Here is a 9,609-nt window from a genome sequence, read left to right as displayed (position 1 = left end):
TGCAGGTTTGAGGTTCTGCTGCAGGCGAACGCGATGTCATCAGAGTATGACGAGATCTCCGACATGCACAAGAAGATCCTCAGAGTGAGTTTTCTTTCATGCCAGATGATCAAACATGAGCTTCAGAGATGAGACGGGAACGTCACAGAAACAGGTCATGTGATCTGAAGTCTGTGTGTTTGGGTGCGTGCAGATCTCCAGCTCTCTGGAGCCCCTGGAACGCACCTCGCAGGACATCAAGAGCAAATTCCTGCCTGGAGGTCTTCTCACCGACAGCTGGACTCAGCAAGTGGGAACGCATCCAGAGGACAGGAAGTATGGCTGTGTGTGTGTGTGTGTGTGTGTGTGTGTGCGTGTGTGTGTGTGCGTGTGTGTGTGTGTAAAACTGTGACTTTGAATGTGCAGTGTGGAGAAGATTAAAGTGCTGCTGGATGCCATCACAGCCATCTACCAACAGTTTAAGAAGGACAAAGCAGAGAGACGTGAGTCCTTCATTCTTCATGCTAATTTACTGCTAAACTGCTACCGTGATCGTTATCGTTAGCATGATCACAAACAGGAACATGTGACTGATCCGCAATCTGTGCTCAGGTCTGCCCTACAACGAGGAGCAGATCCACAAGTTTGACAAGTAAGTCTCAGCAGCTTCATGTGGTTCCTGTTGACAGGATGGATGGATGATTCGTCCCAATAGTCCCATTAATCCCAATAGTCCCATTAATCCCAATAGTCCCATTAATCCCAATAGTCCCATTAATCCCAATAGTCCCATTCGTCCCAATAGTCCCATTAATCCCAATAGTCCCATTAATCCCAATAGTCCCATTCGTCCCAATAGTCCCATTAATCCCAATAGTCCCATTAATCCCAATAGTCCCATTAATCCCATTAATCCCATTAATCTCATTAGTCCCAATAGTCCCATTAATCCCAATAGTCCCATTAGTCCCAATAGTCCCATTAGTCCCAATAGTCCCATTAATCTCATTAGTCCCAATAGTCCCATTAATCCCAATAGTCCCATTAATCTCATTAGTCCCAATAGTCCCATTAATCCCAATAGTCCCATTAATCCCAATAGTCCCATTAGTCCCATTAATCTCATTAGTCCCATTCGTCCCATTAATCCCAATAGTCCCATTAATCCCAATAGTCCCATTAGTCCCATTAATCTCATTAGTCCCAATAGTCCCATTAATCTCATTAGTCCCAATAGTCCCATTAATCCCAATAGTCCCATTAGTCCCATTAGTCACAATAGTCCCATTAATCCCAATAGTCCCATTAGTCCCATTAGTCACAATAGTCCCATTAACCCCAATAGTCCCATTAATCCCAATAGTCCCATTAGTCCCATTAATCTCATTAGTCCCAATAGTCCCATTAGTCCCATTCGTCCCATTAATCCCATTAGTCACAATAGTCCCATTAACCCCAATAGTCCCATTAGTCCCAATAGTCCCATTAGTCCCAATACAGTGATCCCTCGTTTATCGCGGGAGTTGCGTTCCAAAAATAACACGCGAAAAGTGAAATCCGTGAAGTAGTCAGCTTTATTTTTTTTATTATTTTACAATGCAATACTGAACTATAGAATGAAACCAAAAATCAAAACCTGTTTTAAAGCCCAAAATTTGTTTAAAACAATAATTTTAATGTAGTAATACAAGGTTGGAAACATTGTCACGGGCGTATTTCACAGTCCCAGCTGAGCCTCTTCGTCCTGACTCCGCTCCGCTGGAGCGTCTGTTTCTACTGGAGGCGCAGGAGTCTTTCTCCCAGAGAAGAACATTGTTATGGGGAGTTGTTGGCGCTCTTTCTTTTTCTGAGCAAGAAGATTTTTATAAACGGATATGCCACCTTCGATTATATTTGAGAACTGCAATGAACGACTCGCAAAAAAAAGCCGTGAAGCAGCGAAGCCGTGAAAGATGAAACGCGATATAGCGAGGGATCACTGTAGTCCCATTCGTCCCATTAATCCCAATAGTCCCATTAATCCCAATAGTCCCATTAATCCCATTAGTCACAATAGTCCCATTAGTCCCATTAATCCCATTAGTCACAATAGTCCCATTAACCCCATTAATCCCATTAGTCACAATAGTCCCATTAATCCCATGAGTCACATTCGTTCCATTAATCCCAATAGTCCCATTAATCCCAATAGTCCCATTAATCCCATTAGTCACAATAGTCCCATTAATCCCAATAGTCCCATTAATCCCAATAGTCCCATTAATCCCATTAGTCACAATAGTCCCATTAGTCACAATAGTCCCATTAATCCCATTAGTCACAATAGTCCCATTAGTCCCATTAATCTCATTCGTCACAATAGTCCCATTAACCCCATTAATCCCATTAGTCACAATAGTCCCATTAATCCCATGAGTCACATTCGTTCCATTAATCCCAATAATCCCATTAATCCCAATAGTCCCATTAATCCCAATAGTCCCATTAATCCCATTAGTCACAATAGTCCCATTAATCTCATTAGTCCCAATAGTCCCAATAGTCCCATTAGTCCCATTCGTCCCCAAATCCTCTTGTCTGATTAGGCAACGAGACTGAGAGAATCTGCCAAAGTGTGAAGCAGCAGAATTTGTGGGAGGAGCCAGAAGGCTGAACGTGCACCAGGTGTTGAGTGTGTTCACGTGCGCTGTGTTGACAGGCAGAAGTTGGTTCTTCACGCCAGCAAAGCGGGCTCTCTGTTCACCGAGGAATGTGCCATGAAGTACCGCCTCTTCATCTCCAAGAGCGAGGAGTGGCTCAGGTGAGAGCAGGGTTCAGGCTGTGACCTGTTGCTAGGCAACAGGGATGAAAGATGGAAGATGAAAGAGTTGTGACTTGTTCTCAGGAAGGTTCATCATGTGAGGAAGCAGCTGCTCACTCTGTCCGCCCAGCTCATCGGCATCGAGAAGGAGGTGGCCATGCTGATGGAGAGAGGCCTGAAGGTAACGTTGCATCACCTGCTGCGCTCACATGGGTAACCATGGCGACACCCCATCATTCTGCCTGTTCCCAGCTGCAGGAACAGCTGCCTCAGAAGGTTCTGCCTCTGGTGTCCAGTGGGATGAAGTCCCAGGCCTACCTGAGCCAGAACACGCTGGTGGAGATGACGCTGGGGTGAGTCTCCTCCCCCTCCTCCCTCTCCTCCTCCTCCCCCTCCTCCTCGTTGACATGACGATGATCTGAATGTGTGACGGCTGGGAGCGTGCAATCAGATTACCTGGAGCCTCTAATCGGATTACCTGGAGCCTGTAATCGGATTACCTGGAGCGTGTAATCGTATTATCTAGAGCGTGTAATCGGGTTACCTAGAGTGTGTAATCGGATTACCTGGAGCCTGTAATCGGAATACTGAGAGCCTGTAATCGGAATACTGAGAGCCTGTAATCGGAATACTCAGAGCGTGTAATCGGAATACTGAGAGCGTGTAATCGGATTACCTAGAGCCTGTAATCGTATGACCTAGAGCCTGTAATCGGAATACTGAGAGCCTGTAATCAGATTACCTGGAGCCTGTAATCGGAATACTGAGAGCGTGTAATCAGATTACCTCGAGCGTGTAATTGGAATACTGAGAGCGTGTAATCAGATTACCTCGAGCGTGTAATCGGAATACTGAGAGTGTGTAATCAGATTACCTAAAGCCTGTAATCGGATTACCTAAAGCCTGTAATCGGAATACTGACGTGCAATCAGATTACCTAAAGCCTGTAATCGGAATACTGAGAGCGTGCAATCAGATTACCTGGAGCCTGTAATCGGATTACCTAAAGCCTGTAATCGGAATACTGAGAGCGTGCAATCAGATTACCTGGAGCCTGTAATCGGATTGCCTGGAGTGTGTAATCGGAATACTGAGAGCGTGCAATCAGATTACCTGGAGCCTGTAATCGGATTACCTCGAGTGTGTAATTGGAATACTGAGAGCGTGTAATCAGATTACCTAGAGCATGTAATCGGAATACTGAGAGCGTGTAATCGGATTACCTAAAGCCTGTAATCGGAATACTGAGAGCGTGTAATCAGATTACCTCGAGCATGTAATCGGAATACTGAGAGCGTGTAATCAGATTACCTAAAGCCTGTAATCGGAATACTGAGAGCGTGTAATCAGATTACCTAGAGCGTGTAATCGGAATACTGAGAGCGTGTAATCAGATTACCTAAAGCCTGTAATCGGAATACTGAGAACGTGTAATCAGATTACCTAGAGCGTGCAATCAGATTACCTAGAGCGTGCAATCAGATTACCTAGAGCGTGCAATCAGATTACCTAGAGCGGGTGAATGATGCCATGTTGTTCCTCAGGATGAAGAAACTGAAGGAGGAAATGGAGGGCGTGGTCAAAGAGCTGGCAGAGAACAACCACTTCCTGGAGAGGTATCACAATGATAAGAATGTAATCAGATTACAGCCATTCCTAGCACACATGCCAATCAGAATATGGACGCTGAACTAGACACACGTCATCGGAACCATGAATGCTATCAGGAATGCTAAACTTGAGCTAGTTTGCTTCTGCCTTGGTTGCGTGTAATCGGACTACCGTGTAACCCTGTTTTCCAGGTTCGGAACGCTGACCCTGGACGGGGGCCTGCGGGCCTGAGCCCTGTTGTAAATATTCAGCCTGTAAATAAAGTGGGACGATCGTGGTTGTTGTGAGCAGAATGTGACAGAATCGGTCACTTCCTGTCCGAGCTCAAACCATTTCCTGAGTCCGATGACAACACACTTGGTTCCTGGTGCCCAGTGTGACAGGACCACCCTCCCAAACGGATCACGGATGATCCGGCCTCTCCGATCGGACTGCTCGTCGGGGCTCCGTCACTACTCAAACACCTGATACTGCGTTTATGCTAAACGATGCTAACAGTCTGAAAACAACTGAGGACCTTTGGCACCGCTGAGTAATCAGATTATAAACATTGGCATTTCATCTGCAGTATGCTAACGTGGTGATGCTGTAATTTGACATTAGCATGTAAATCCTAAAAGAATCTGATTACATGTGATTATATTCATTAAAAGCGTTTGTTGTGTAATCTGATTCCAGAACAGTCAAGCAGCCCATGAGATGGGGTAATCTGATTATGTCTGGCATAGTGCCAGCGTTAGACCAGGGTCACATGACCTCGCCTGCTCAGCACCTGTTGACGGTCCACAGGTGAGGTCATGTGACCCCGTCTTGCTTCTGCAGAACCCTAACCCAGCCTCAGCTGTGGGTCCCCGACCCGTTTGCCTCCAGAACCTCCTGTTCTTCCAGGACGGGTCGCTAGCGGCACCGAGGTCGTCGTGGGCGCCGACCCGCTGGCGTTTCACCTGCTGATGAAGCTCCACCGCCGCCGTTGTGCCTCAGTGAGCCGGGAGTTCATTAGCTGATGTTTGTCCCATTGGCACATCCATGGTTTCCATAGTGACGGCACATGTCTCCTCAGTGCTCCAGTTGCCGTGGCAACATGCTGCGACAGCGTCAGCAGAACCATGTTTTCAGGGAACATCAACCTGCTGAGGAGCAACAGCAGTGACTGATGGTGGGGGGGGCACCGGGCTAATGTGCTAATGTAGCATAGGGGGGGGGGCTTAAGGGTAATATTAGCATGATGCAAATTTGGCATGCTAGCTGACAGAGAAAAAATCAATAATGAATCGGTGACTGATTATGAAATCAGACCTGTAGTTGGGCCACCTGACGGGTGGGGGTTCTGGCGGCCCCGCCCCGGGTCACGAGGACAGCTCCTCTTCATCATCCTCATCGTCACAAGGACGGACTGACAGCGCCGTGATGCCTTCACGGACCACCCTCCGCCTCCGCCATCCCCGCAGTGACGGACAGAAAGGAGCTCGAGACAACACGGTTTCCCGCCACGTCCGACCGAACAAACACGCCTGATCGCGCGCCTGGCTGGGTTTTTGGACCGAACCGGATCAAGAGCCTCGGGGTGCGTGTGTGGGGCGCCCCCCCCCCCCTCGTTGCTGCAGGGACTGAAACGGGCGGTTGATCGATCATCGATGAGGCTTCAGGTGAGCGTCACCAGCTGCCTTCATGTTGCCGCCAGGACGCGCGTGCCGTTCACCTCCGGAAGTGTCGGATTGTGTCAACATTTTAGCATCAGCGCCTCCAGATCTTCGGCTGCTCTTTGGGTCCTGATTTGGATCGAACTGATGATCGAACAAATATCGATCTGAACCGGTATCAACAGAGGACGCGCGTGCTCGCATCCGTGCTGAAGGCTGAACAGGGTTAATATCGATCACAGATGATCATTGGCTGTTCGCCGCACCTGCAGCACCTGCCAGTCACGTGACCTGCCGCGTCTGATCAAACAGATGTCAGGGACTGTCGATGACGTCACGGCAGAACATGCGTCACATGACGATCGTCTGCGGTTCTGTTTTTAACTCTTTTGCCAACTTTAATGACGTCAACAAAGATGGCTGCCATCTTGTTCTCTTTACGTCATTTGCACCCAGACTGGGGGCGGGGCTTAAATCCGAGTACTTTGTCAGTCATTGATGCTAACATGGTAGCATTTCTTCACTTTGTTTGGAGATGAAGACATTTATCTGAACATAAATTTATACTGCGGTTTAAACTTGAAAATGTCCAAAGATCATAATCCTTGAATCGGAATGATTTTTGTTATTAGGGTTATTAGGGCAATTACTGATGCATAATTACTGACGGTAAAACTGCTCACTCACCGTCGTCTGCTGCTAAATTTAGTGTTTGAAATTGGAGGTCGATTTTTTCTGTCTCGTCACCGAGGAGGAGATTCAGCAGCGAAACACTTTTGCCCCGACAGGATTGTTAATTCGTTCCGTTTAAAGCTCAGAGGAGGGACGAGGTCCTCAGGGACGCCGCTAATCAAATAAAACACAGCTGTTACTAGCCTAGCCTAGCGTAGCCTAGCGTCGCTGTGGTTTCCAGCCCTGGGACCGTCCTGTCCTGCTCCTCTGGGACCTGCTCTCAGCTCTTTCTTTGTCTTGCAGACGGCTCCTGGTCCAGGTTGTAGTTATGGTCTTTGACCTTCCGCCTGCCGGCATCGCTCCATCTCTCACATCTCCGATGTCATTGAACCACTCGGCGGGAGGAAACCCAACGGTCCCAGCAGCTTCGCCCACGACCCCCATATGCAGCCTCGTGTCCTCCAGCCCCCCCCGGACCAACGTGTCTTATGAGGTGACCACAGGTGAAGTTGCCGTTCTGGGTTTGGTGTTCGGCGTCCTTTGGCTGGTGTCCATCCTGGGAAATGCTCTCGTCTGTCTGGTTATTCACCGGAGTCGGCGAACGCAGTCGACCACCAACTATTTTGTGGTGTCGATGGCGTGTGCGGACCTGCTGATGAGCCTGGGCTGCGCTCCCTTCGTGCTCGTGCAGGTTGCTTCTGGAAGATGGCCGCTGAGCGCCGCTGCCTGCAAAGTGGTGCGCTACCTGCAGCACCTGTGCCCCGGCGTGCAGGTCTACGTCCTGCTCTCCATCTCGGTGGACCGCTTCTACACCATCGTCTACCCCCTCAGCTTCAAGGTGTCCAGGGAGAAGGCCAAGAAAATGATCGTGGCCTCCTGGATATTTGACGCCGCCTTTGTGTCCCCCTGCGTTTTCTTCTACGGTTCTACAGGAAGTGGTCACTGCGACTTCTTCCTGCCGAGCAGCTGGGGCAGCGCTGCCTATGCTGCCGTCCACCTCCTGCTTGGCTTCCTGTTTCCGGTGACCCTGATCCTGTGGTTTTACCAGCGCGTCGTCCGCTTCATCTGGAGGATCAGCACCGATGGTCACACAGTCCGTCGAACCATGAACATCGTCCCACGGACTAAAGTCAAAACCATCAAGATGTTTCTCATGTTGAACTCGGTCTTCTTCCTCACCTGGACTCCCTTCTTCATCGCCCAGCTGTGGCACCCCAGGGAGGCGGAGGGGGCCTCCCGGCAGGGCCTGCTGCTCTTCACCGCCATCGCCTGGATCTCCTTCAGCTCCACGGCCTCCAAGCCCACCCTCTACTCTGTGTACAACGCAAATTTCCGGAGGGGCATGAGGGAGACGTTCTGCATGTCATCCATGAAGTGTTACCGTAGCAACGCGTACACCATCACCGCCAGCTCTCGCATCGCCAAAAAGAACTACGTGGGCGTGGTGGAGATCTCGGCACCAGCGACGACGGGCGCCAAGGACCAGGGACACGACACGTTTGAGCGAGACGGGAAGGAGAAGAAAATCGCCTGGCCCAGTAACACCAACCCTCCCAATACATTTGTCTAATAAACGAAAATGGAATGTGCTAGCTACACACAGATGCATTAGCATCTGTGCATTAGCATCTGTGTTAAGGGCTTTTTTCCTTCTACACTGAACTGAAGGTTGTGAAGAGCTCGCCGTTTTTACACATCAGAAGAAAATCATCATGTTTCTGGGCCATTTTGATGTGCACGGTTTTGTTTTTATGCCACTTTGGTCAATGAACACAGGCTATTGTTAGCAAGTTAGCCATCGTGATATTAAGTGTATCTAAGTTTGTGGATCAAGCTAATGCTAACAGTGACTCCAAACACTGACATCCTGTGCTTTGCTACCTTTCAGTGACTGAACAGGCGAGCTAACAGGCGAGCTAACTGGCGAGCTAACAGGCGAGCTAACTGGCGAGCTAACAGGCGAGCTAACAGGCCAGCTAACTGGCGAGCTAACAGGCGAGCTAACTGGCGAGCTAACTGGCGAGCTAATGTCCTGAATGTTTTCTGGCAGCTGTGATGAGCAGCAGGTGTTTTTAGTTTTAGCTGCTCGCATCAAAATGGTCGAAGATGTTCAAAGGCTTTCCTTATGTGTTATAAACCATGTATAGACGATCTTTTGACATCTGCTGAAGTAAAACATCAAAGCTAGTTTGAAACTCTGAGAGCTTTGTTCATAATCATGTTTGTTCCATTGACAGCTCCAAATTAAGCAGCAGCTCGCAGGTACCTGCAGAGGTGTTGGGACCCGAGATCTTCCACATCTGGAGGTAAAGATCTCCCCTGGTTCACCACGAGCTGCTGCTTGGACCATGCTAACGTCGCTCCCAGCAAAGGTCCACGACCTCAAACCTGTGAGCACCGTCGGCATACAGAACATCAAATAATACGGACGGCCCGTATCAGCGGGCCCGACACCCCAAACTCTTGGAGGACCCCCACAGGACCCCCCGAGGGACACGGTCGAATGCCTTCGCCAAGTCCACAAAACACATGTGGACTGGTTGGGCTCCCATGCACCCTCGAGGACCCTGCTGAGGGTGTAGAGCTGGTCCACTGCTCCACGTCCAGGACTAAACCACATTGCTCCTCCTGAATCCCAGGTTCGGCGGACCCTCCTCTCCAGTACCCCTGAATAGACCTCACCAGGGAGGCTGAGGAGTGTGATCCCCCTATAGTTGGAACACACCCTCCGGTCCCCCTTCTTAAAAAGAGGGACCACCACCCGGTCTGCCGATCCAGCGGCACCGCCCCCGATGTCCACGCGATGTTGCAGAGTCGAGTCGACCACGACAGCCCTACAACATCCAGAGCCTTAAGGAACTCCGGGCGGATCTCATCCACCCCCGGGGCCCCGCCACCGAGGAGTTT

General features: G+C 49.6%; 2 protein-coding genes across 4 annotated transcripts in view; both read left to right on the top strand.

Annotated features, from left to right (window-relative positions):
* The window catches only part of tbk1 (TANK-binding kinase 1), a 13,346-nt gene extending 8,289 nt beyond the window's left edge, over positions 1-5,057 (top strand). For both annotated transcript variants that reach the window (XM_029825507.1, XM_029825506.1), the window contains exons 13-21: positions 6-84; positions 194-315; positions 406-482; positions 592-631; positions 2,678-2,779; positions 2,864-2,960; positions 3,032-3,132; positions 4,324-4,395; positions 4,582-5,057. In XM_029825507.1, coding sequence (XP_029681367.1) covers positions 6-84; positions 194-315; positions 406-482; positions 592-631; positions 2,678-2,779; positions 2,864-2,960; positions 3,032-3,132; positions 4,324-4,395; positions 4,582-4,621 — 730 coding nt within the window. In that variant the 3' untranslated portion in view covers positions 4,622-5,057. The remainder of the gene's footprint in view (positions 1-5; positions 85-193; positions 316-405; positions 483-591; positions 632-2,677; positions 2,780-2,863; positions 2,961-3,031; positions 3,133-4,323; positions 4,396-4,581) is intronic.
* Positions 5,058-5,595: 538 nt separating this feature from the next.
* Positions 5,596-8,889, top strand: gpr19 (G protein-coupled receptor 19). Of its 2 annotated transcripts, none has more exons than XM_011621105.2 (2): positions 5,596-6,036; positions 7,006-8,889. In XM_011621105.2, exon 2 carries the CDS (start codon positions 7,031-7,033, stop codon positions 8,270-8,272), a length of 1,242 nt encoding a protein of 413 aa, XP_011619407.2. In that variant the 5' UTR covers positions 5,596-6,036; positions 7,006-7,030; the 3' UTR covers positions 8,273-8,889. The 2 variants fall into 2 exon arrangements, with proteins under 2 accessions (XP_011619407.2, XP_029681395.1); XM_029825535.1 differs by lacking the exon at positions 5,596-6,036 and adding an exon at positions 6,088-6,255.
* Positions 8,890-9,609: the final 720 nt, after the last annotated feature.

Source organism: Takifugu rubripes, chromosome 18, assembly GCF_901000725.2.
Source record: "Takifugu rubripes chromosome 18, fTakRub1.2, whole genome shotgun sequence".
NCBI classification, from domain to species: domain Eukaryota; kingdom Metazoa; phylum Chordata; class Actinopteri; order Tetraodontiformes; family Tetraodontidae; genus Takifugu; species Takifugu rubripes.
This window is presented reverse-complemented; position numbering and strand designations above follow the sequence as displayed.